The sequence below is a fragment of the Rhinatrema bivittatum genome, chromosome 1 (genome assembly GCF_901001135.1).
Source record: "Rhinatrema bivittatum chromosome 1, aRhiBiv1.1, whole genome shotgun sequence".
Classification (NCBI taxonomy): Eukaryota; Metazoa; Chordata; class Amphibia; order Gymnophiona; family Rhinatrematidae; genus Rhinatrema; species Rhinatrema bivittatum.
Genome location: NC_042615.1, coordinates 835,193,290 through 835,220,386, shown reverse-complemented (window position 1 = coordinate 835,220,386; position 27,097 = coordinate 835,193,290). Strand labels below are relative to the sequence as shown.

Here is a 27,097-nt window from a genome sequence, read left to right as displayed (position 1 = left end):
GAAGTTATCCTACATCCACCTTCACACATTTTCTCCAATCTTGACAGAACCCATACTCTTCCCTCCATCCCAGTACAACTATAACTCCTTACTCCTGTCCTGCCATTACTCCAGCTTTTACACTGCTCTTCCAGGCACACATTACCATTCCAAACCTTTCTCCCCCGTTACCCTATGTCTGTACCCTCATGCATACGCTGTCCTGCCATTACTCCAGCTTTTACACTGCTCTTCCAGGCACACATTACCATTCCAAACCTTTCTCCCCCGTTACCCTATGTCTGTACCCTCATGCATACGCTGTCCTGCCATTACTCCAGCTTTTACACTGCTCTTCCAGGCACACATTACCATTCCAAACCTTTCTCCCCGTTACCCTATGTCTGTACCCTCATGCATACGCTGTCCTGCCATTACTCCAGCTTTTACACTGCTCTTCCAGGCACACATTACCATTCCAAACCTTTCTCCCCGTTACCCTATGTCTGTACCCTCATGCATACGCTGTCCTGCCATTACTCCAGCTTTTACACTGCTCTTCCAGGCACACATTACCATTCCAAACCTTTCTCCCCGTTACCCTATGTCTGTACCCTCATGCATACGCTGTCCTGCCATTACTCCAGCTTTTACACTGCTCTTCCAGGCACACATTACCATTCCAAACCTTTCTCCCCCGTTACCCTATGTCTGTACCCTCATGCATACGCTATCCTGCCATTACTCCAGCTTTTACACTGCTCTTCCAAGCACACATTCCCATTCCAAACCTTTCTCCCCCGTTACCCTATGTCTGTACCCTCATGCATACGCTGTCCTGCCATTACTCCAGCTTTTACACTGCTCTTCCAGGCACACATTACCATTCCAAACCTTTCTCCCCCGTTACCCTATGTCTGTACCCTCATGCATACGCTGTCCTGCCATTATCCAGCTTTTACACTGCTCTTCCAGGCACACATTACCATTCCAAGCCTTTCTCCCCCATTACCCTATGTCTGTACCCCCATGCATACACTGTCCTGCCTTTACTCCAGCTTTTACACTGCTCTTCCAGGCACAGATTACCATTCCAAACCTTTCTCCCCCGTTACCCTATGTCTGTACCCTCATGCATACCCTGTCCTGCCATTACTCCAGCTTTTACACTGCTCTTCCAGGGACAGATTACCATTCCAAGCCTTTCACCCCCGTTACCTTATGTCTGTACCCTCATGCATACGCTGTCCTGCCATTACTCCAGCTTTTGCACTGCTCTTCCAGGCACAGATTACCATTCCAAACCTTTCTCCCCGTTACCCTATGTCTGTACCCTCATGCATCCGCTGTCCTGCCATTACTCCAGCTTTTACACTGCTCTTTCAGGCACAGATTACCATTCCAAGACTTTCTCCCCCGTTACCTTATGTCTGTACCCTCATGCATACGCTGTCCTGCCATTACTCCAGCTTTTACACTGCTCTTCCAGGCACAGATTACCATTCCAAACCTTTCTCCCCCGTTACCCTATGTCTGTACCCTCATGCATACGCTGTCCTGCCATTACTCCAGCTTTTACACTGCTCTTCCAGGCACACATTACCATTCCAAACCTTTCTCCCCCGTTACCCTATGTCTGTACCCTCATGCATACGCTGTCCTGCCATTACTCCAGCTTTTACACTGCTCTTCCAGGCACAGATTACCATTCCAAACCTTTCTCCCCCGTTACCCTATGTCTGTACCCTCATGCATACGCTGTCCTGCCATTACTCCAGCTTTTACACTGCTCTTCCAGGCACACATTACCATTCCAAACCTTTCTCCCCCGTTACCCTATGTCTGTACCCTCATGCATACGCTGTCCTGCCATTACTCCAGCTTTTACACTGCTCTTCCAGGCACACATTACCATTCCAAACCTTTCTCCCCCGTTACCCTATGTCTGTACCCTCATGCGTACGCTGTCCTGCCATTACTCCAGCTTTTACACTGCTCTTCCAGGCACACATTACCATTCCAAACCTTTCTCCCCCGTTACCCTATGTCTGTACCCTTATGCATACGCTGTCCTGCCATTACTCCAGCTTTTACACTGCTCTTCCAGGCACAGATTACCATTCCAAACCTTTCTTCCCCGTTACCCTATGTCTGTACCCCCATGCATACGCTGTCCTGCCATTACTTCAGCTTTTCTACTGCTCTTCCAGGCACAGATTACCATTCCAAACCTTTCTCCCCCGTTACCCTATCTCTGTACCCTCATGCATACGCTGTCCTGCCATTACTCCAGCTTTTACACTGCTCTTCCAGGCACAGATTACCATTCCAAACCTTTCTCCCCCGTTACCCTATGTCTGTACCCTCATGCATACGCTGTCCTGCCATTACTCCAGCTTTTACACTGCTCTTCCAGGCACACATTACCATTCCAAACCTTTCTCCCCCATTACCCTATGTCTGTACCCTCATGCATACACTGTCATGCCATTACTCCAGCTTTTACACTGCTCTTCCAGGCACAGATTACCATTCCAAACCTTTCTCCCCCGTTACCCTATGTCTGTACCCTCATGCATACACTGTCCTGCCATTACTCCAGCTTTTACACTGCTCTTCCAGGCACAGATTACCATTCCAAACCTTTCTCCCCCGTTATCCTATGTCTGTACCCTCATGCATACGCTGTCCTGCCTTTACTCCAGCTCTTACACTGCTCTTCCAGGCACACATTACCATTGCAAACCTTTCTCCCCCGTTACCTTGTGCCCCAGCTGTGAAGCCTCGGCCCTGGCAGCACCCGCCACAGGTTCAATTAAGTTACTGATTTCCTGCACAGCCGTCATCATCTGGTTATGTAGTGCCTGATGAGAAGAGATTCAGAGAGTAAAGCACAAAAAGAAACATCTACTCCATCAAAAGGCAGACAGATAGGGTCATGCAGATAAGCATTCAAATATCATACAGAGACTGAGAAAGGGCATGCAAGGATACCCAATCCATGCAAAGGCTCAAACACATACAAAAGAAAGCACCAGATCCCTGCAACAGCTCACAGAAAAGAAGAAGCAATATCTGTGACAGAGGAGACCGGGGACATTATCCCTCAGACCAGTAATGACAGGGGTTATATGAGACAGATGAGGACATTATCCCTCAGACCAGTAATGGCAGAGGTTATGAGACGGATTAAGGATCTTGCTGAATATTTATTTGTCTGAACATGCACTACTCTGACTTACCTCTTGGGAAATACCCTCCCTAGGAGAGAGTTGCTGGCTGATAGCAGCAAGTGAGGCCTGGTCCACATCTCGTATGCTCTTGTTCAGAAGCTGAATGGCCTCGTCACACTCCCTCTGCCCTGGAGCTTTGTCCCTGTAAAGCACAGGAGACTATGTCAAATTCAGCTGCCATCATCCTGTACACTGCTGTGTTTCACAGCCCTCTCTTGCTGCAGCCAGGTCGTGATCTCCTTCCTGCCAGTCAATGCACCTTATCTACATGATACATTTACTATATGCTACTTATGGACAGGTATTTATTAATGCTGATATACTATTTATTATTGTTATCCACCTTGATCATAATATGGAAAAGCAGAATGGAAATCTAACTATAGGAAAGTTGGTTCTTACCTGCTAATTTTCGTTCCTGTAGTAGCACAGATCAGTCCAGACTCCTGGGTTTTGCCTTCTGTCCAGCAGATGGAAACAGAAAGTTTTGCAGGCACCGCCTCTTAACCTGCTGTGCCATCTGCATCTCCTCAGTATTAAACAGTGCACAAGCAGAAAATACTTAATCAAAACAATATCCCCCGGAATGAGCAGAGGACAAGGAAATTTGTAATTCAGAACTATAATTACATTTAGAATATATCTGAACAGGAATAATGAGAAACCTGTACAATTCTTCATTTTCAGATTAATCAGAACTATTAAAGAAGACCGATCAAGCGGATTCTCCAAAAAACTCATCTCTCCCCCCCCCCCCCCCCCCCGGGCGGGACTCTGGACTGATCCGTGGTACTGAGCGGGGCAGGACTAAGCCCTTTAAAGTAGGGCTCTCTCCAGCGATGCACCCCTTTCTCGCGGCCGGCGCTGCCCATCGGGGCAAGAGCACAAGCACCAGCCCCTCGGCCGACCCTCCGACCACCTCCGGGACCTCCCCCCAGCCGAGCTACCTTTCTGCCTGGCCAATCGGAGGCCAGGTGCGGCGGTGAGATCATCGGTCCGGGACGCATTGGGGCAGGACCAAGCCCTTTAAAGTGGGGCTCTCTCCAGCGGCGTCGCACGCTGGGCGTCGCAAGCCGAAGGGGCACGACCAAAGAGGCATGCCCCTTAGTGCGCCCCTTTGTACCTCAGCATATGCATACAACAGTCTGACCTGATCCCCTCCCCCTATCCAGCCTACCTTCCCACTCTCTCCCAGCTGAAGCGCCCTTTAGTATGCCCCCTGCCACAGAACCGCTGAACAGTACTTTGATCTTATGGACCTTTGCTCCACAGACGACTCCCGGCCTAGGTTGTCCTGAACCGGCAGTAAGCCCTGCCCATCGGCCGACGTTGTCCCGGCGCGCCCGAGCCCTTTAAAGGGCAGACGACGGTTCCAGGCCTGCCCCCCCCTTGTGCGCACCGGAACGCTGCTCAGCAATCATTCTCCTTCCCAGCTCTCCAGCATCCAGACTACCATTCAGCTAATTTCCACCTTCCCAGCTCTCCAGCATCCGGACTACCACTCAGCAAACTTCCACCCTCACAGCTTGCCAGCAAGAACTACTCACAACTATACTGCAGCCTCCCTTCAAACCACCACTTCTTATCAGATTCCTTCTGAAAGAGCTACCGGTACCCCCCAACCATCACACAACCTCACAACAACAGAAGCATGACGCAAGGCTACCCAATCCCCATCCTACACCACATTCTCCTCAACACTGAAAAATCACCCATGCAATCCCGGACCTACTCAACCAGAACCCTCATCCCAATCATGATCTCTCCCTTTACTCAACTACTAGGTCTGGCACTATTCTCATTGACACTCTTCAACGCACAATCTCTCACAAAAAAAGCGCACATCCTCAATGATTATCTTCTTGACTCAAAGCCAGACATCCGTGCCATCACGGAAACCTGGCTCAAACCTACAGACATAGCCCTGATAAATCAACTACCTACACATCTATACAATTTCTTCTCACTGCCCAGACAAAAAAAAAAGGTGGAGGCCTTCTTCTAGCTGCCAAAAAAGAGCTTAGGCTTACCCTACAACCAGCCAACCCTGCATCTAAACTAGAATTAGGCCTCTTCAAATCCAATCTGCTTCAAATCCTAATCATATATGCTCCACCAGGACTCCTAGACACTGAATCCTCTCCCATTGTAGAAACCATAGCTAAGTATATAAACTTGGATTCCCCAGCTATGATCTTAGGGGACTTCAACCTCCACTTTGATTCTACTCCACTCTCTACCAACTGCGAAGCATTTCTCATCTCTCTCACGGCCATAGGCTTCCAACAAATTATCAACAAGCCCACCCATAAAGCTGGCCACACCCTAGACCTTATCTTCATAAACTCTGGCTTCACGCACTCTACCCCTCCTGAATGCATCCCAGTCCCCTGGTCAGACCATTCACTGATTTCCACCACCCTCACAATGAAAGAAATTCCTAACTCTCACCTTCCCCAATCTACCTTTCACTTCAGGAGACCATGCACCCCAGATGTCCTCAGTGAACACCTAGCCAAAGAACTTCTTAACCTAGATGTCTCAAACCCTAACTCGGCCCTACTTTCATGGCACAGCATCACTGAATCAGTAGCCAACAAACTATGCCGTCTGCCAAAAAAATCAGCCCAGCCTCGAAAAGAAAACAACCTTGGTTCTCCAATGACCTCCAAAAGCTTAAGCAAGACCTCAGACATAAAGAAAACAAATGGCGCAAGGCCCCCTGCCCCAGCACGTTAGCTGCCTACAAATCCTCCCTCCATTTCTACAGGAGCTCCATCCTACGAACAAAGAGAGACTTTTACGCCCTTAGAATTCACGACCTCGCATTTGATGCCAAGGCCCTATTCTCCTATGTATCTGAACTCACGAAAATCAACACCCCGACCATCCCGGACGACCAAGCACAATCTAAGGCCAACAAACTCGCAACCTTCTTTCAGAGCAAAATCTCCAACCTCTTAACACTCCTTCCCCCCAGCCCTACCTCATCTCCCATCACCTTCTCCTCATTCTCAGATACGGGAGCCATCCTTGACTCCTTCGAACCTACATCCTCCCTGGAGATTGAATCGCTACTAAAGAGAATGAAACCCTCTACCCATCCATCCGACCAATCCCGACTAAACTACTCCTATCAGTGCCAGACACTATCTCCAAGCCACTGGCTGATATTATAAACTGCTCTCTATCACAAGGAATCTTCCCTGATGTTTTAAAACTCGTCACCCTCAAACCCCTTCTTAAGAAACCAAACCTAGACCCCGGAGAACCCAACAATTTCCAACCTATCTCCAATCTTCTTTTGTTGCCAAGATTATGGAAAAATTAGTCAATACTCAACTTTCAGAATATCTTGAAGACCATCATAAAATCCTCTACCCAATTCAATACGGCTTCCGCAAATCACCGAAACCTTACTCATCTCCCTCACAGACCACCTCATCATGGGCCAAGACAAAGGACACTCCTTTCTACTAGTACTCCTCGACATCTCGGCGGCGTTCAACATGGTGAACCACTCCATCCTCCAAAATCGACTATCAGACATTGGGATAGCAGGAACGGCCTTCAGATGGTTTGATTCTTTTCTCAATAATAGAGGCTACAAAGTCAAAATCAACAACAAAGAGTCCCTGCGCATCAATTCTTCACTAGGAGTACCCCAAGGCTCTTTTCTGTCCCCCACCCTCTTCAATATCTACCTCCTACCCCTCTGCCAGCTGCTAACAAGCCTAAAACTAAAACACTATTTTTACGCCGATGACGTACAAATCCTGATCCCTGTAACTATATCCCTAACGAAAACACTTAAGTTCTGGGACAACTGCCTCCAAGCTATCAACCTCCTTCTCACCAGCCTAATTTGTACTTAACTCAGCCAAGACTGAACTCCTCCTCATATCTCCTGACCACAATGATATCCCTCAGCAGACCCATCCCAACACCTTGGTCACCCAAGCAAGAGATCTTGGAGTGATAATTGACAACCATCTGAACTTAAAGAAGTTCATCAATCACACAACCAAGGACTGCTTCTATAAATTACAGGTGCTAAAAAGACTTAAACCTCTTCTACATTTCCACGACTTCAGGATTGTCCTCAAAGTCATTCTATTTTCCAAGATAGACTACTGTAACTCCCTTTTGCTGGGTCTCCCTGCCTCCACCACCAAACCTCTTCAGATGTTCCAAAACGCGGCCTCTAGAATCTTGTCAAATACCAACAGAAGAGACCACATCATGCCCATCCTCAGAAATTTGCACTGGTTACCAATAAGCTTTAGAATCCTACACAAGTCCCTCACCATCATTCACAAAGCCATTCACAACCAGGTCCCGATTGACCTTCAATTCCCACTCAGACTCCACACTTCTTCAAGACCTATCAGAGAAGCTTACAAAGGATCTCTGCATGCCCCTTCAATCAAATCCACCCATCATTCAGCCACCAGAGAACGGGCCCTCTTGACAGCAGGACCAGCCATCTGGAATGCTATCCCTCCAGATCTCACAGGAACCCTGACTGTTGACTTTCAGGAAAAAACTCAAGACCTGGCTATTTCAACAAGCCTTCCCCTAACCCAGGTCTGTCTCAGCTACTCCACAGTTCATATACTAGTGCCACCTAATCAGTGCACTCCATTTCTGATCCTGTATATTATTTGTTACAGTTACCAAGTTTATCTTCTGTTTCTGGCTTCTTCATCTCCCTAGTTTCCCTGCCCCTGTTTTATTGTAACTTTGCCTCTTATTCTATGTTAATGTTATAACCTCTTGTTCCATGCAACCCGATATGATATGATCTGTATCATGAATGTCGGTATAAAAAAGAACTAAATAAATAATAAATAAATACTACAGGAACAAAATAATAAGTATGAACCAATTTTCCTTTCCCTGTATGTTCCCAGATCAGTCCAGACTCCTGAGATGCACCAAAACTTCCCTAAGTGGGGTGGAACTGCGAGAGTCCCGCTCCAAGAACACTTCTACCACAGTTGTCAAGGTCCGGAGCCTGGGCGTCCAATCTGTAGTGTTTGGTAAAGGTACGTAAAGACTTCCAAGTAGCCGTCCTGCAACTCTTGCGACAAAACCAATCGGCACTCTGCCCAGGAGGCCACCTGCGAATGGGTAGAATGAGCTCTCAACTCCTCTGGGACAGGCCGAACAGATATACGTGGAACCAATGGCCTCCTTCACTCAACGTGCTATTTTGGCTTTTGATGCTTTTTGATCCTTTTTTGCACTACTCCATAGCACTAAAAGGTGATCTGAAAGCCGAAAACCATTCATGACTTCTAGATACCGCAACAAGGCCCTCCTGACGTCCAGATGCCTCAATTCCCTTGCATGAGGTGTATCAATCTCCAGATCTGTAAAAACCAGAAGCTCCACTGACTGACTTAAGCGGAACGCTGAAACCACTTTCGGCAGAAAGGAGGGAACTGTCCTCAGCAAAACTCTGGAACCTGAAATCCACATGACAGGGCTGGAAGCTCAGACACCCTTCTGGCTGAACAAATTGCTACTAAGAAAACCAATTTCAGAGCCAGATCTTTTATGGTGGCTCTCTTAACACATACCACTCTCTCACACATACCACTAAGGGCCAAATTAAGGCTCCAAGAAGGAAACACCTTACAAACAGAGGGATTCAAATGCTTCGCCCTGCGAAGAAAACACACATCTGGACGCACAGCCAGAGTTGTTCCATGAATCTCATCCCGTAAGCAGCCTAAGGCCATCATCTGCATGCTCAGGGAACTAAAGGACAAACCTTTCGTTAGACCTCTCTGCAAGAAAGCCAGAATCTGCGCCACCAATGCCTGTTGAGGAATAGCTCCCTGCTCCATACACCAAGACTCTCCAAACCCAGACATATGCCAAGGAATTAGAGGTCTTGCGAGCTCGCAGCAGAGTAGAAATAACATCCTCCAGATAATCTTTCTTCCTCAGTTGCCTCCTTTCAAAAGCCAAGCCGCTATACAAAAGTGATCCGCTTGATCTGAAAATATAGGGCCCTGCCATAGAAGATTTGGTAGATGGCCCAGCCTCAGGGGGCCGACCACCGCTAGGTTGACCAGATCCGCAAACCAAGGCCTTCGCAGCCACAAGAATCACCCTTCCTGGGTGGACCTCTATTCTCCTTACTACCTTGACCACCAGAGGCCATGGAGGAAACACATGGATCAGAACGTTGTGTGGCCAAGGAAGCACCAGGGCATTAATCCCTTTCATTCCATGCTCTCTTCTGTGACTGAAGAAACGTGGCGCCTTGGCATTCCTCTGAGTTGTCATCAGATCCATGCAAGGAGTGCCCTATCTGCGAGAAATGAGGGCCATTGCATTCTCCGATAACTCCCACTCTCCGGGTTCCAACTGTTGTTGACTCAGAAAATCCACTTGCACATTGTTGAACCCTGCTATGTGCGAAAACACTATCAAGGCCAAATGCTGCTCTACCCAGGACATCAAAAACCACTATTATATCTTACTACAATTAATATAGAGCATTAAACCTTGTTAAATAGAGTGACCATCATATAGCACGACAGGCTTCTAAGGCTTTTTTGTGAAAGCTCTGTATAAACGCTAGGGCTTTATAATCATCAATCACTCTATAGGTTTTTCTGTAGATGCTTTGATGTTTGCATACAAGCTATCACACTTATCTTGCTTTGAATCCACTTTTTGGTCCACTTATGTTGTTGAGCCTTTCACTGCAACACTGCAATGTTTCGGAGAATGCGCTCCGTTTCTTTAAACAATCAGAACTTCATACAGCAGCAGGTAGCCCGCAGCATCGCGTTTAAAGAAACATAAAAGAAGTTTCAATCCAGTTGCTAGTATTCAGCAACACACTGACCGTATGAGTGTATAATACAGTCCACACAGTAAGACGAAGAAATTCGAGCAAGTTGTTTCCCTGAAGGAGCACATTCTTCGAAACATTGCAGTGTTGGATAGCGAAAGGCTCAACAACAGAGTCTGTTGAGTTACCAGCCTTTGCAAGTCACAAATGGTTTTAGACGGTCTGATCATCTTTTCGTTTTGTGGAGTGGTCCAAAGAAGGGGTCTCAAGCTTCCAAAACTACCATTGCCAGATGGCTTAAGGAGGCTATTGGCTCCGCTTACATCCTCAGGGGTAAGCCAGTTCCGGAAGGCTTGAGGGCCCATTCCACTCGATCTCAGGCGACCTCTTGGGCAGAGGCTCACTTCTTGTCGCCACAGATTTGTAGCGTGGCAACTTGGAAGTCTCTGCATACTTTTCAAAGCATTATTGGCTGGATGTGAGGGATCAGGAGTCTATCTTTTGGCAAAAGCTTGTTACGAGCGGGAATCTCCAGGTCACATCCTGATTAGGAAGCTTTGGTACATCCCAGGAGTCTGGACTGATCAGGGAACCTACAGGGAAAGGAAAATTTGGTTCTTACCTGCTAATTTTCACTCCTGTACTACCACGGATCAGTCCAGAACCCGCCCAAGTATTCAGGAGGGTGGAGAGTTGCCCGCTCAACTGTTGTAGATTGCAGATATCAGAAGTTTTTTTTATCAGTTTATACTGAAATGTTTTTTAACGGTTTTTGCAGTGTTTTGCATTTAGCTTGGATACAGATCAATACTGAGGAACTGCAAGTGGCACCAGTGTATATAAAGCAGTGTCAGTTTTACTTTCTCCGCTTCCACCTGCTGGCACGGATGAATAAACCCAGGAGTCTGGACTGATCCGTGGTACTACAGGAACGAAAATTAACAAGTAAGAACCACATTTTCCTATGTTCTTGGTGTTTGGGTACTTACCAGGTTCTTGTGACCTGGTTTGGCCTCTGTTGGAAACAGGATGCTGAGCTTTATGGACCCTTGGTCTGATCCAGTATGGCAATTTCTTATGTTCTTAAAATTGCTACACACCACAGCTCAGATGCCCAGGACCAAACCTCAAAAACCTCTTGAGGTACACCTTGAGCCTTCTATCCTGGAGGTCTTTTAGAGCCGCCGCACCAGCCACTAGGATGGTAATTCTCTTTGTGACCGCCGACATGGAAGCATCCACTTTTTGTACCTTCATGAGTTCCAGAGCCTCCTCCGGCAAGGGAATAAGCTTGTCCATAGCCCTGCTGACTTTAAGACGTGTCTCAGGAGTATCTCACTCCCTGACCATTAACTGCTGAACCATCCTATGTAAAGGAAAATTCCTGGACGGGCCCCATAAGCCTGCCATTCTACCGTGTCCTGGTCAGGCTCCACCTGTGGAACCGCTATTCCCAACTCTGCCAGGACATGCGGGATCATAGCATCCAGCTCTTCTCTCTGAAAAAGGCGAACAACCTTAGGATCGTCTCTGTTAATGGGAAGAATTTTCCCCAGCTCTTCCTCTTGATCCTGACCACTGAAAGAAGGGGGAGCATCGGGAAGACCACCCCGTGGTTGGACTCCTCAGAGAAAGGGTCATCCTTGGAACCCCGCACCACAGGACCTTGACTTTCCGGACCCTCGTGGCATCCGGGGTCTCCAACCACCTGGACACTTTTCTGGGCAGCCCCTCAAAGTCTGTGCCTGGGGGAGCAATTCAGCTTGGAGTTACTAGCCAGATATGTTTTGTGCAATAAAAGCACAAAGTCCAGGGGAAAACAATAAGGACCCCCAAAATCCCCTTCCAGGGGGTCAGGATCTTCACCAGACTGCTCCTCTAGGGCCTCCCGGGCCTCGTTGGGGCTCAATTTGTCTGATGACAGCACTGGTGAGAAATCCCCTCCCCCTGCCGCTCTGTCCTCAGCAGCCTTAAATGTTTTCAAAATGGCCGCCACAGGACTGGATCATCCTTGTCCTCTGGGGCAGCCAGCAACCTACCAGGGCAGCGTTGCCTACCCGATGCTGCTATAGCACCCTGTGCCGAACCTTCCCTCCCCGGAGAGGCAGCAAGAGCATCAGCCAAGCCCAGGAGAGCCACGAAGATTGCTCTCCACAGGCAGAGCAGCGATTCGCGTGTGGCTGGCCAGCACGATTCTGAACATGCGGCAGGCGCAGACACAAGCAAGCAGGATTGGGAGCCATGATAGCGTTACTGCCTCAGCTTCCTGTCTCCAGCCACCACCAGTGATGGGGCGAGCAGCTGCTTCCATGTCACTTCCTATCCTTTTTTTTTAAACTTTACAAAGAAACAAGTGACAAACTACTTCTCTGAAGAAGAGTTGCAGAGGCTTCTCACGATCCTTGCTGAAGGGGAGGAAGCCGGACTACCAGTTGTCACCCCCAGAGCACCAGAAAAGAGCAATTTGGTTTCCCAACCTCTGCTCATCCACAACCTGCTACCAGGGGGATGGTCCCACCAGGACCAGGACCTACCAACCCCTTGAGAGGAATTTCTTTCTTCTTTTCATGCTTTGTCTTTTTTTTACTCAGGTACAGAACCGCAGGGTTTGCACCTCCTCCATCTGCTAGAGACAGATAAAAACTGAGGAGATGCAGGTGGCACACCAAGTTAAGAGGTGGTGCTGCAAAACTTTCTCTGTCTCCATCTGTTGGAGGGGAGGCAAAACCCAGGAGTCTGGACTGATCTGGGTATGTACAGGAAACTACCATTTCCTCTTTCCCCTCTCATCCACCATGTTCTGCCCCCCTAATCTTTCCCAATTTAATTTTTAGCCTGCTTCCTGCATCTCTTTCTTAATCCCAGCTTCATATTTGACCCTCACCTCAGATTACTCTGCATCTATTTATTTATTAAAAATATTTTTAAAATGCTTAAATCAAGTTCATCGTACTAAGCAATGACCTGGTAAGCGTATAAAACAATCAATTAAATCATGTATAAATATAACATAATATAAAACAAATTGACAAATACAGCATAATAGGGTACAAACAACAACAGCTCAAGATATGGCTTTTAGGATTCCTTCTCGAAATAAAAAAGCTTTTAGTTGTCTCTCTCCCACTTCCAGAGCCTGCTCTGGGCCTTTCCTGAGACCTCAGACTGACCTGGCAAGGTAAGGAGGACGTTACTGACCTCATATTGGTGATTAGTTTCTTGATCGAGTCAGAGACGGTCCTGGAATGTCCTGCCAGTACTGACCACTTTGGTGGGTCCTTGGGGTTTACAGCGAGGGAACGTGCGGTCTGGATGAGTCCTGATGAACTCTCCAGCATGGTTTTGGCAGAAGATACAATGGGTTCCATGGCCAAGAGACCCTGCAGGAGAAAGCAGAAACAGGAATTCTGATCACTGAGAAAAACTGGAAAAGGCAGAATTACAAACAGCACGGACTGTACTAGCCCAGACCGGTGTCATCTGCTATGTACTAGCTGGCACTGTAAATAACCCAAAGAAAGCTGAAATATAGAAATCAATCACAAGAGAAAAAATTCAGCTCTGAGAGGAACTCTATGGGAAAAGGAGTCTAGCAACCGTCATATCTGGCCACATATGCTTTATGGCTTATATTGTCAAGCCCGTGAAGCACTGGGCTTGTCTAATCATAGGTTGCGTGGGACTTATTATTCTCCAGAACGGGGATATATAATAAAGGCAAGCAATGTATCTCAACTAATGCATGCACATTAGTTGTCATACATTAGTTGTCATACATTATATACAGCTATATAGTAAGTGTTTTCCTTTCCAGTCTGGAGCCCACTGTGATTTATTAGCCGTATGGCATTTTCTAAGAACTCTTTCATTGTCTCCACACAGAATTATTTCGTCAGTATGTAACCACCTGGAACTCCCTGAAGAAGGAGTTATACACTCCGAAACACTGCCGTGTCGGAGGATGCATTTCAGGATTTCGCATACTACCTGTTGAGTGGAGGATTGAGATAAGTGCATGCATTAGTTGTCATCATTGCTTGCCTTTATTATATATCCCCGTTCTGGAGAATAATAAGTCCCACGCAACCTATGATTAGACAAGCCCAGTGCTTCACGGGCTTGACAATATAAGCCACAAAGCATATGTGGCCAGATATGACGGGCGACAGTAGTCTTGCGTCAACTCCTCCCGATGGTGCACCATCGGGCGGTGCGAGTTCTATCAGACAACGCGACCACCGTGGCGTATATAAACAGGCAAGGAGGCACAAGAAGTCGCCCGGTGGCTGCTGAAGCGACTTTGTTAATGGCCTGGGCGGAACGCAATCTGTGCCGCATCGCAGCCTCACACATCGCCGGCGTGGGCAATGTTCAGACAGATTTTCTCAGTCGACAACACCTGGATCCAGGAGAGTGGGAACTGTCGGCCAAGGCGACGCAACTCATAACTCGACGTTGGGGACACCGTGCTTGGATTTAATGGCGACTTGGTGAAATGCCAAAGCAGCTCGCTTCTTCAGTCGAAGGAGGGAACACGGATCGGAAGTGGTGGATGAGCTGGTTCTTCCATGGCCTCCACGCATCCTCCTTTATGTGTTTCTCTCATGGGGAATATATCTAGGGGGTGCTTTTCAGCTTTTCTCTGACTCCATCTGCTGGACGGGAGGCATAACCCAGCAGTCTGGACTGATCCTAGGTACTACAGGAATGAAAATTAGCAGGTAAGAAGCTAATTTTCCTGTTTATAATCCTTTAAAGATGGGACAACAAGTCAATTGTACTTTGTGAACGCAATGTTCTCCTTGGAGTGTACTTAAGTAATTTACTTTCTAAAGAGCAGGAAGTCTCCCGTAAAGCAGCTTACGAATCAGAACTGACACCTTAAACTTTATTGGTCATGTTATAGGTAACCAGCCTAGCACCTTCAGGACTGGACTTATATGAACATTAAGAGGAAGTATATGTTAACAAACATGCTGCAACATTTTGAAGTAACTGAATGGACTTGATCACATTTTGAGGAAGTGCACATAACAGAATGTTACAGTAGTCAAGCTATCCATGAAGCATTGCTTGCAACATAGTCCTGAAGACGTCCCTGGACAACAAATTTTTTAAAGGACGTAAAAGTTTTGAAGTGTAGAAAACTGATCTTCTTTTTAACAAGGGGTTTCAAAGCTAAACCTGAATCTAAGGTTACCCCTAAATTACATGCTTCAAATTCTATCTTAAACTGATATTGTTCAAATCACACACGGGTGAAACTTTCTTCAGGGATTTTACACCTAATCCACAATATAGTTGATTTCTCACAGGACAAGCAGGATGGTAGTCCTCACATATGGGTGACATCATCAGGATGGAGCCCTGTACGGAAAACTTTTCTGTCAAAGTTTCAACAAGCTTTGACTGACGCTGGCACACTGGGTGCACTGAGCATGCCCAGCCTGCAATTATCCCTGTGAGCCACAGGTGTCTCCCTCAGTCTTCTTTTTTCCGCTCTGTGAGGATTTTTTAACTAATTACCTCATGGAAACACTTAACTTTTCACTTCAAAAAACACTTTCCCTGCACGGGTCTCCCTCCACGTACTTTTTACGACGCTCGGTGAGTACTAATTCTTATTTTTTCGGTCGGTTCCTGTCACTGTCTGGCCTGTTAACCGACTGAAGCCTTCCCTCTCCCCATTTTTCAGTCAGCTTTAAACAGCTTGCGAGTGTCTCTATGACACTCTGCTTGCTTATCCTAGTGGGATAGGGATTTTTTCCATGTTTCCTTAACATTAGGACCTCTGTAGCTTCAGGTCCTTCGTTCCCTGGTACCCTCACCGCCAGATTGACCAGATCTGAACCACGGCCTTCTTGGCCACTCGGGGCCACTAGAATTACCAGATCCCGGTGAGATTCGATGCGTCTTAACACCTTTCCCCTGGGATAGCGGATCCCGCCTGCGGCTGAAAAATCTGGGTACTTGAGCGTTGGACCCGTCCGCTAGTAGGTCCATGCCCGGCGTCCCCCACTGATCCACAATCATCTGGAAAGCTGTGGGCGACAGCTGCCATTCCCCTGGATTTAGGCTTTCTCTGCTGAGGAAGTCTGCCGTGGTGTTGTCCTTCCCGGCGATGTGGACGGCGGAGATGTCCTGGAGATTTGCTTCCACCCAAGTCATCAGGGGGGCTATTTCTAGGGATACCTGTTGGCTTCTGGTTCCGCCCTGTCGGTTGATGTATGCCACTGTGGTGGCATTGTCTGACATCACTCTGACCGCTCTGTTGCGAAGTCTGTGGGCAAATCGCAGGCACGCTAGCCTGACTGCCCGTGCCTCTAGTCGGTTGATGTTCCACCCCGACTCTTCTCTGTTCCACCGCCCTTGGGCGGTGAGTCCTTCGCACTGTGCTCCCCATCCATTTAGGCTGGCATCTGTAGTGAGCAGGGTCCAGGTTGGGGAGGCTCATTCGTGACCCTCAGGCTGCAACCACCACCGTAGCTGATTCCGCACTCTGGCTGGTAGAGGTAGGTGTATGGTGTAGTTCTGTGATCGTGGGCTCCACCGAGATAGGAGGGCGCGTTGTAATGGTCTCATATGAGCCCGCGCCCATGGTATCACCTCCAGAGTGGATGCCATAAGGCCGAGGACCTGTAAGTAATCCCTGATCAGCCAATCATCCAGGTAGGGATGGACGAGAATTCCTTCCTTCCTGAGTGACGCCGCCACTACTACTATGACCTTGGTAAAGGTTCGCGGCGCGGTGGCTAACCCGAAGGGTAAAGCTCGGAACTGGAAGTGTTGATTCAGGACTTTGAAGCGTAAATAGCGCTGGTGATCCCGATGGACTGGGATATGCAAGTAGGCTTCCGACAGATCTAGGGATGTGAGAAACTCCCCTGGCTGTACTGCATTCTTGACAGACCACAGGGTTTCCATGTGAAAGCTGGGGACCCGTAGGTGTCGGTTGACCGACTTGAGGTCCAGGACGGGCCTGAAAGTACTCTCCTTCTTGGGCACTATGAAATAAATGGAATAATGCCCAGAATTTATCTCCCCTGCAGGCACTGGGATTATGGCTTTTAGGGACAGGAGCCTCTGCAAGGTAACTTATTTATTTATTGTTTTTATATACCGATCTTCTTACATTATATGCAAATCAAATCGGTTTACAGAGAACAGTTGAAAAAACTTGCTTGGGGGCAATTACATATAACGAAGAACTTTTTGAATAACACTTATATATCACATTTCTGGTTTCAAACTTTCTATTGCATTTCAAGAACCATAACAAATACTTCTAGTGCCGTCCTCTTGAGGGGTGAACAAGAAGATTCCACAAACTTGTCCGGCGGGAGTCGAAGAAAGTCCAGGTAGTACCCTTCTCGGATGTTGGCGAGGACCCACTGGTCCGAGGTAATCTCGACCCACCTGCGGTAGAAGAGGGTTAGCCTGCCCCCTATGGCTGCTACCCCCAGATGGGTCGGCTGATTGTCATTGTGGGGTATGGCCGGGACCCGAACCCGAGCCGGTTCCCCTCTTAGGGGCGGATTTTAAGAGCCCTGCTCGCCTAAATTCGCCCAAAACCGGGCAGATTTAGGCGAGCAGGGCCCTGCGCGCCAGTGAGCCTATTTTACATAGGCTCACTGGCGCGCGCAGACCCCGGGACTCGCGTAAGTCCCGGGGTTCTCCGAGGGGGGCGTGTCGGGGGCGTGTCGGGGGGCGGGCCCGGTCGTCGCGGCGTTTAGGGGGCGTTCCGGGAGCGTTTCGGGGGCGGGCCCGGGGGCTTGGTTACGGCCCGGGGCGGCCCGGGGGCATGGCCGCGCCCTCCGGACCCACCCCCAGGTTGCATCCCGGCGCGCTAGCGGCCCGCTGGCGCGCGGGGATCCACCCCCAACAAAGGTAAGGGGGGGGGGTTTAGACAGGGCCGGGCAGGTGGGTTAGGTAGGGGAAGGGAGGGGAAGGTGAGGGGAGGGCAAAAGGAAGTTCCCTCCGAGGCCGCTCCGATTTCGGAGCGGCCTCGGAGGGAACGGGGGTAGGCTGTGCGGCTCGGCGCGCGCCGGCTATACAGAATTCATAGCCTTGCGCGCGCCGATCCAGGATTTTAGCGGCTCCGCGCGTATCTACTAAAATCCAGCGTACTTTTGCTGGCGCCTGATGCGCCAGCAAAAGTACGCCTATTCGCGTTTTTTGAAAATCTATCCCTTATTGCGCTTAGTCCGAAAGGACTGGTTCCTGGCCTGCGGACGAGGTGCTTGGTAGCGAGTCCTGTAAGGGTTGAAGCGCTGAGAGTTTCTACCTCTGGATGGTCTAGGAAAAGGGCGCTGGCTCCTCCTTGGCCTGTCTTCTGGCAGACGGGGTAATGGAGAAGCGCCCCATTTATTGGCCAGTTTCTCGAGGTCGCTGCCAAACAGGAGGGATCCCTTAAAGGGCATTCTCGTGAGACGTGTCTTGGAAGAGGAGTCGGCCGACCAATTACGTAGCCAGAGCTGCCTCCTGGCTGCCACTGCGGATGATACTCCCTTGGCTGCCGTACGGACTAGGTCGGAGGCTGCGTCAGTGAGGAACGAGAGAGCTGATTCCATCTCTTCTCCTGGGGTGTTGTTTCTAGCCTGTGATAAACAGGAACGCGTCACTACGGTGCAGCAGGTCGCAATTCGTAGGGACATGGCTGCCACCTCAAAGGCTTGTTTCAGAATGGCGTCCATGCGCCGGTCATATGTATCCTTGAGGGCCGTCCCCCCTTCCACCGGAATGGTGGTGCGCTTCACAATTGCGCTAACTATGGCGTCTACCTGAGGGCACGCCAGCATTTCTTTAGCTGCCGGGTCTAAGGGGTACATGCCAGCCAAGGCCCGACCCCCTTTGAATGAGGCCTCCAGCGCATTCCATTCCAGATCGATTAGCTGCTGTGCTGCTTGTAGGAGGGGAAAATGGTGAGTCATTTGACGCAGGCCCTTTAACAGGGGGTTCATTCTCGGTTCCCCTGGGGTGTTGTGGCCCAGAAGAGCCAGTTCCGACAGGCATTGAGAGATCAGGCCTGGGAGATCCTCTTTCAGAAAGAAGCGCCTCATAGTCCGATATGATTCAATCCCCGAGGGAAATTCTCCCTCCTCGGGAGGCTCTTCGTCTTCCTCAGGGCAATCTGACTCCCCATAAGTGGGGGTTCCGGGTGGCGAGTGGCTGTGCCGAGCTCTTGAGGGTCCAGGGGCCGGGTCATCCGGTACGTATGGACCCGTTCGGGGCGCAGCCTGCATTGTTACAAAGGCATGAATCCCCTTGAATAATTCCACCCAGGAAAGCGAAGCCAGATCTGGCCTTAGGGGCACCAGGTCTCTCGGGTTCCCTGGCAGCTCCCCGCTGCCTGCTAGGTCCGGGGTGTTCCCTGAGGAACTGGCAAGTACGCTGGGCTGCGACCGGTCCTGGCCTGGAACTCCCAGGGCCTCTTCACATTGGGCACATAGAGAGTCTGCTTCCTCGCTCTGTGTAGCTCTGAGGTTGCATGCAGAGCAGAGGCTTATGCCTGATGTTGGAGGTGCCTGCTCCGCTGACGCATGGGCGCTCTTACGCTCCATCTCGTCTGTCAACTCAGCTAGAGTCTGCGCTTTGTAATATGCGCGAAAGATGTGCGCCTACCAATATGCGCTTATCCACGTGCGCCTATCAACTGGCGCCTATGAACGTGCGCTTAACAACGTGTGCTTAACAACGTGCACGTATCAACGTGCACGTATCAACGTGCGCCTATCAGCGGGCGCCTATGAACGTGCACCTATGAATGTGCGCCTATCAGCGGGCGCCGCTTAGCAGCGGGCGCCTCTCAACGTGCGCTTAGCAACGGGCGCCTAAAGTATGCGCTTAGCCACGGGCGCCTAACAGTATGTGCTTAGCCACGGGCGCCTAACAGCATGCGCCTAGCAATGGGCGCCTAACATCATGCGTTTAGCAACGGGCGCCGAACAGTATGCGCTTAGCGACGGGCGCCTAACAGTATGTATCAATGTGTGCGTAGTGACATGCGCCTATGGCGCGGCGAGCAGACAGGCAAAATGGCGACCCCCTTGGCGGGTTGCCACGTAGGCAGACTCTGCTACTCCTCGGTTCCTCGGAGACCAACAAGTAAAGATGTACGCCTTACCTAGTCTTCGGAGCTTCCCAGCTGCAAACCGGGCGGTCTCCGGCTGCGGGGGGAGAGGGTGATTACCGTCACCGCCGTGCTCGAGGAGGTGCACCCGCTGCCTCTAGGCCGCGCCCGAACTCGTCTCGCTCGGGGGCCAAGTCCACGCCGGGACCGAGGCTGCCTCTTAGGCCGCGCCCGAACTCGTCTCGCTCAGGGGCCAAGCCGCGCCCGAGCCCTTCTCACTCGGGGGCTAGGTCCCTGCCGCGATTCGGCCACCGGACCGAAGCACTTACCTCCGAGGGACCACGGAAATCACCTTGGGAAACTCAACTGGGGGAGTGACCGAATGGTATCACGGTAGGAGTGCGGGGCTCGTCTTCAGGTAGGTGTCTTCTATGAATTTAGTCGTTAGAATTTGGAAACACGCTCAGCAAGCGTGAGGTAGCTCCAAACTACTTTGGAGACGGAAATTACTGAATTGCTGCACTTCCTGCGGGGGTATATGTACCCGTGCTGACGTCAGATCCGTCTCCAACTGCTAGCACGAGCACACTATACCCCACTTGTTTTGAGTCCATCTGCTACACGCTAGGAAATTTTCAGTTTTTTTCTGAATGTGAGATGACAATATTCCTGGCGTATGTCTGGTGGGAGAGAGTTCCAGTGATGTGGTCCAGCGGTGGAAAGCGCTCATTTTTCAATGGAATTATGTTTAGTGGAGCTGCTGGGAGGAACTTGTAGGGAGCTTCTGTATGCAGATCTGGTAGGTCTTGAAGAGGAGTGTAATTTGAGGGGTATGGTTAGTTGCAGAGAGGATTGATGATATATGGCTTTGTGAATGATGGTCAGAGTCTTGAAGAGTATTCTGGAGTGTATGGGTAGCCAATGAAGTATTTTTAGTATCGATGTGATGTGGTCCATCCTGCGCGTGTTAGTAAGGATCCTGGCTGCTGCGTTTTGTAGCATCTGAAGAGGTTTGGTGGAGGAGGCCGGGAGACCAAGCAGGAGAGCGTTGCAGTAATCAATTTTTGAGAATATTATGGCTTGAAGGACAGATCTATAGTCATGGAAGTGGAGGAGTGGTCTTAATTGTTTTAGGACCTGAAGTTTATAAAAGCCCTCTTTTGTGGTGTCGTTAATGAATTTTTTGAGGTTCATTCTGGAGTCTAGGGTGGCTCCAAGGTCTCTCACTTGATTTACTGATGGTATGTTTGTGGTGCTGGCTGGTGGGTTGTTATTGTTGGGGGAGATGACCAGCTCAGTTTTGGAAGTATTGAGAACCAGGCTGAGGCTCATGAGGAGGGATAGGAAAAAAAAGTGAGAAAATCAATTTGTGAGCCAACACGTGTCAGGGAGGGATCCGGAGCACCGGATTTGCACCACACGGTTACGGGATGGGGGCATACAAAAGGGTCACCAACCCTCAGCCCCTGCACCTCAACCAGATAGGGTAGGGGTTCCTTACCAGCAACCCCGACCCCCTGGGAGGAAGGCTCTCCAAAATTAAAAGAAAAAAAACAGGCAAAAAAATCCTAAACCAAACTGCAGGGTTCAAGCATCAGACCTGCCCTGCTGGGAGACAGAGAAATCCTGAGAAACTGCAGGGGGCATCATCATAGTTAAAGCAGTGTCAGTTTTACTTTCTCTGTTTCCGCCTGCTGGCACGGATGAGTCTGGACTGATCCGGTACGTACAGGGAAAAGAGCCACACTGAAAGAGAGTCATGCTCTCCTTCAGGAAGATATTTTCCTTCCTCCAAATTTTCCTCACTGACATCTTCCCTCAGAGCTTTAAAATCATCAAGATTTTCCATCAATTTGGATGCTTTGCCATCATCCATATTTCCATTCTCCTCTTTTTCCAAATCTCTTCCTTCCTGTCTCTCCCTCCCCCCAGAGCAGAAGGAATTACTGGAGTTCGTCCTGGGACCAAACTCTGTCCCATACATGTGTGCACTTTACAGGTTCCTTGGATACTGAAGCACAGGCTGCAGAAGCAGCTGCAAATACTGAGGAGGAAGGAACATGCATAAAGCCAGCAGCTACAGTCTGATCCATAGACAAACCAGCTGCCTGAACTGCGTGCCTAAGGGAGGGGGGGGCTCTACTTCTTTTCCTCTCTCCCCCGTTTCATAGGTAGCCACTTTTCCAGCCACGGCTAACAGCCAGCAGGAACTGAGAGACCAGCCGGACCGCCCACCGAAGCAGCAGAATCACCGAGGTGATCGATCCCTTTTCTCCTCCACACAAGCCTTGTACAGCCTGGATTCACCACACCCCTCAGCTATCACACAGCTTAGCTGGTGCCCCCATAATTTCTCCCTGTATCATGGATGATAAAACAAGCCTCGCTGCCACACCCGGAAGAACAGACACAAAGCGCCCTACTCATCTGCTGCTCAACCCCAAGTATCGCAGCTGCTCTCACTTCCTCTTGAGAAAAAACACTGGCTTTTATTTTTAGTTTTTTACTCTATTACTTGCAGTAGGGCAACCTAGGTAAAAGAACCCCGTTGTTTCTTAGCTTGTGAAGAGGAAGAGAGTCCCTAGGCACAGAATCTAAGGAAGAGGGGAAGAAAAGAGGCAAGATGGAAGGGGAGGACCTCCCCTGGCCCAAGCCCAGTTCAGCCACACTGGAAGGCCCCTGGCCTAGGGTTATGCTCAACCGAGCAAGGAAGTACAAGCCTTTCACCTCAGGAGCTGCCCTTCAACTTGAATTCCTCTTAATCTAACACAATCAGACCTCAGCTCGCAGCACTGGATGCTTACCTACCATTTGCTGGAGACAGAAAATACTAACAGGCTGAGGTCAGCACAAGAACCTATAACGAAGTGACGTCAGCAAACCTGTTTTATCTGTCGCCATCTGCTGGTTGGTGGGCATAAACTATTTGTTTGGACTGGTCTAGCTGGCTGAAGTAGAATTATTTCCCACTTTTCCAAGTAAGAGTTCAAAGCATACTACAGCATGTCCGGGTCTACATGAAAGCAATCTCTGATGAAGGACACAATAGGAGGAAGACAGGGTCACAGGGCCAGCATTATGAAAGTGAACTTATGTACGTAAATTTGGTTTGAAAATGGTTGCATAACTGGACTGTGTGCACAAAGATGAACTTGGATAAAGTTACATCTCCTCTTTGGAGAGTGTAACTTATACCGGTTAGTGTACACACATACTTTTTAAAATAAAAAAGAATGCATGTAAGATCCAACTCTGCCTCTCTGCAGTTCACATAAAAGCCCAATTATTTTTGTCCTTTTTTTGCACAGAGACCCCAGTCTATTCTGTAAGAGTCATTCAAGTGTATAAAACTGGGTTTTATTTCCATAAATGACTTTGAAAGACCGCCCCATAGTGATTAGGAGCAGTTTTGCTACATACAGAAAGTCTTAGAGGAATCAGAGCATGCATCTTGAAAGACAGGCCGTGCCCTATTCCTGAACTGAAGGTCACCGGGAAGAGCCAGGCTTTTAGAGGTTTTCTGGGTTACTTGCTAGTCTCTAATACTTCCGAGGTACAGGCCCGCGTGTTGGCATGCCAGGTGGGCCTATGGCACAAGTGCATAGAGCAGGATGGCATGTATGAGGGGGTAGAACAGAGCACATCCTGTCAGGGCCTCAAAGGCTGAGCTTGGTTTGACAGAGAGCGAATACACAGATTTTAAGATAGGCATGATCATTTCATCTTCCCTTTCCCTAAGGTCTCCTGGAAGTACTCTTACCTCAGGACTGATCTGGGCAGGGACACTGGCAAATTCAGGATTGGATGCGAAGGCGCTGAGGTTATCCACGGCCTCTATGAGGGGCACGGTTGCTGCTCGGCACTTCTCACGGTTATCGTCATTAAAAGCGCCATCAAGTGCCTGCAGAAAAAACAAACAAATCATAAAATACAATACTATAGAATTTTACTCCAAAGTGACACGAAAGAACACAAAAGCTAAGCAACCAGTGGTGAGCAGTAGAAATGATTATTCAGGGCAAGGCATAGAGGGAAGGGAAGCTAAGCAGGAGACATCTGTGAAAGCCTGAGAAGAAAAAGCACAACAAACATGGAGAGGAAGATTATTCTCACAGGTAGTTCTTTGTTCGGTTGCTAAAGATCCAGGTTCAGTGTTAAGATACTGGCGTCCTCAATTCAATAATTACAGAAGATCAAGTTCTCAGGTCAATAAGTACAAGAGTTACATTGAGACATAGAAATGACGGCAGAAAAGGACCAAAGGATCCCCCCAGTCTGCCCAGCAGGCTCATGCCAGTATGGGCTGCACTGTGCAGGTTCCCCCCATGCTTCTCAGTTTCCCAGAACATAAAAGCCAGGGCCCCAGGATGCTGTTTGAATCCAGTGTCCCTTAACCGCTGCCGTGAAAGAAGAGAGCAGTGTTGGAGCTGCATCAAAAGTATCAGGCTTATAAGTAAATTTTCAAAGTTCTGCGTGCGTGAAAAACAGGAATTACACGCAGAAGTGCCGGGCCCTGAAAAAAGGGTGGGCCAGGGGGGCACAGTCTGGGCGGGGTGGGATGGAGGCCGGGCCCTGAAAAAAGGGTGGGCCAGGGGGGCACAGTCTGGGCGGGGTGGGTTGGAGGCCGGGCCCTGAAAAAAGGGTGGGCCAGGGGGGCATAGTCTGGGCGGGGCGGGATGGAGGCCGCTGGCTGCCAGCACGCGGAAAAAACTTCTGCTCCGGAGGAGCAGGAAGTAGTGAAATTAAAAAGATTTGGTGTAATTAGGTGGGGGTGAAGAGGGGAAAGGGAAGGAAGGTTAGGCGGAAGGGGGGGGGGGGTGCTAGCAAAGTTCCCTCCCGGTCCACTCCTTAAACGGAGCGGATTGGGAGGGAACTGGAAAAAAAGGCCGATCGCGTTGCCGTGTGTAATTTCAAAATTCCCCCCGTGGTCCGTCCGCACATGCGCGCGCATTTTATAAAACCGGCAGGTCCATGTGTGTGCGCCAGGAACCGCGCGCGGTTTTGAAAATCGACCCCTTAGTGATTAAGGGTAGTAAAAGCCGCCTCAGCAAGTCACTCCCATACTTATTGTTCCCCAAACCGTAAAAGGCGGGACCCTCGTTGGTCGCTGTCTGAATCCAATTCCCCTATTTCCACTGCTGTTGAAGCAGAGAGCGATGATGGAGTTGCATCAACAGTATGAAGACTTCTTGGTTAAGGGTAACAACTTACCCCCATGCTCTCTTTTCTTCATTCCCATCCTCCAGCGTTTCTCTCATGTCCCTTAGAAATTCTCTCACTGTTTTGGTCTTCACCACCTCCTCCAGAAGTGCATTTCAGGCATCCACCACCCTTTCCGTAAAGAAATATTTCCTGACATTGCTCCCGAGTCGCACTCCTTGGAGTTTCATTTCATGACCCCTGGGTTCTACTGATTTCTTTCCAGTGGAAAAGGTTTGTCAATTGTGCATCATTAAACCTTTCAGGTATCTGAAGCTCTGTATCTTATCTCCCCTGCACCTCCTCTCCTCCAGGCTGTACATATTCAGATCCTTCTGCCTCTCCTGACAAGTCTTCCGATGCTGACACCACATCATTAAAACCTTTCAGGTATCTGAAGCTCTGTATCCTATCTCCCCTGCACCTCCTCTCCTCCAGGGGGTACATATTCAGATCCTTCTGCCTCTCCTGACAAGTCTTCCAGTGCTGACACCACATCATTAAAACCTTTCAGGTATCTGAAGCTCTGTATCCTATCTCCCCTGCACCTCCTCTCCTCCAGGGTTATACATATTCAGATCCTTCTGCCTCTCCTGATAAGTCTTCCAGTGCTGACACCACATCATTAAAACCTTTCAGGTATCTGAAGCTCTGTATCTTATCTCCCCTGCACCTCCTCTCCTCCAGGCTGTACATATTCAGATCCTTCTGCCTCTCCTGACAAGTCTTCCAGTGCTGACACCACATCATTAAAACCTTTCAGGTATCTGAAGCTCTGTATCCTATCTCCCCTGCACCTCCTCTCCTCCAGGGGGTACATATTCAGATCCTTCTGCCTCTCCTGACAAGTCTTCCAGTGCTGACACCACATCATTAAAACCTTTCAGGTATCTGAAGCTCTGTATCCTATCTCCCCTGCACCTCCTCTCCTCCAGGGTTATACATATTCAGATCCTTCTGCCTCTCCTGATAAGTCTTCCAGTGCTGACACCACATCATTAAAACCTTTCAGGTATCTGAAGCTCTGTATCTTATCTCCCCTGCACCTCCTCTCCTCCAGGGGGTACATATTCAGATCCTTCTGCCTCTCCTGACAAGTCTTCCAGTGCTGACACCACATCATTAAAACCTTTCAGGTATCTGAAGCTCTGTATCTTATCTCCCCTGCACCTCCTCTCCTCCAGGGGGTACATATTCAGATCCTTCTGCCTCTCCTGACAAGTCTTCCGATGCTGACACCACATCATTAAAACCTTTCAGGTATCTGAAGCTCTGTATCTTATCTCCCCTGCACCTCCTCTCCTCCAGGGGGTACATATTCAGATCCTTCTGCCTCTCCTGATAAGTCTTCTGATGCTGACACCACATCATTAAAACCTTTCAGGTATCTGAAGCTCTGTATCTTATCTCCCCTGCACCTCCTCTCCTCCAGGGGGTACATATTCAGATCCTTCTGCCTCTCCTGACAAGTCTTCCGATGCTGACACCACATCATTAAAACCTTTCAGGTATCTGAAGCTCTGTATCGTATCTCCCCTGCACCTCCTCTCCTCCAGGGGGTACATATTCAGATCCTTCTGCCTCTCCTGACAAGTCTTCCGATGCTGACACCACATCATTAAAACCTTTCAGGTATCTGAAGCTCTGTATCTTATCTCCCCTGCACCTCCTCTCCTCCAGGGGGTACATATTCAGATCCTTCTGCCTCTCCTGACAAGTCTTCCGATGCTGACACCACATCATTAAAACCTTTCAGGTATCTGAAGCTCTGTATCCTATCTCCCCTGCACCTCCTCTCCTCCA

General features: G+C 49.2%; 1 protein-coding gene across 1 annotated transcript in view; it reads right to left on the bottom strand.

The window, feature by feature from the left end:
- LOC115079620 (talin-1-like) overlaps positions 1–27,097 on the bottom strand; it is a 480,705-nt gene that overhangs the window by 159,973 nt on the left and 293,635 nt on the right. The window contains 4 exon segments of the mRNA XM_029583330.1: positions 2,742–2,843; positions 3,222–3,354; positions 13,225–13,406; positions 23,856–23,996. Of these exon segments, the coding sequence (XP_029439190.1) occupies positions 2,742–2,843; positions 3,222–3,354; positions 13,225–13,406; positions 23,856–23,996 (558 nt within the window).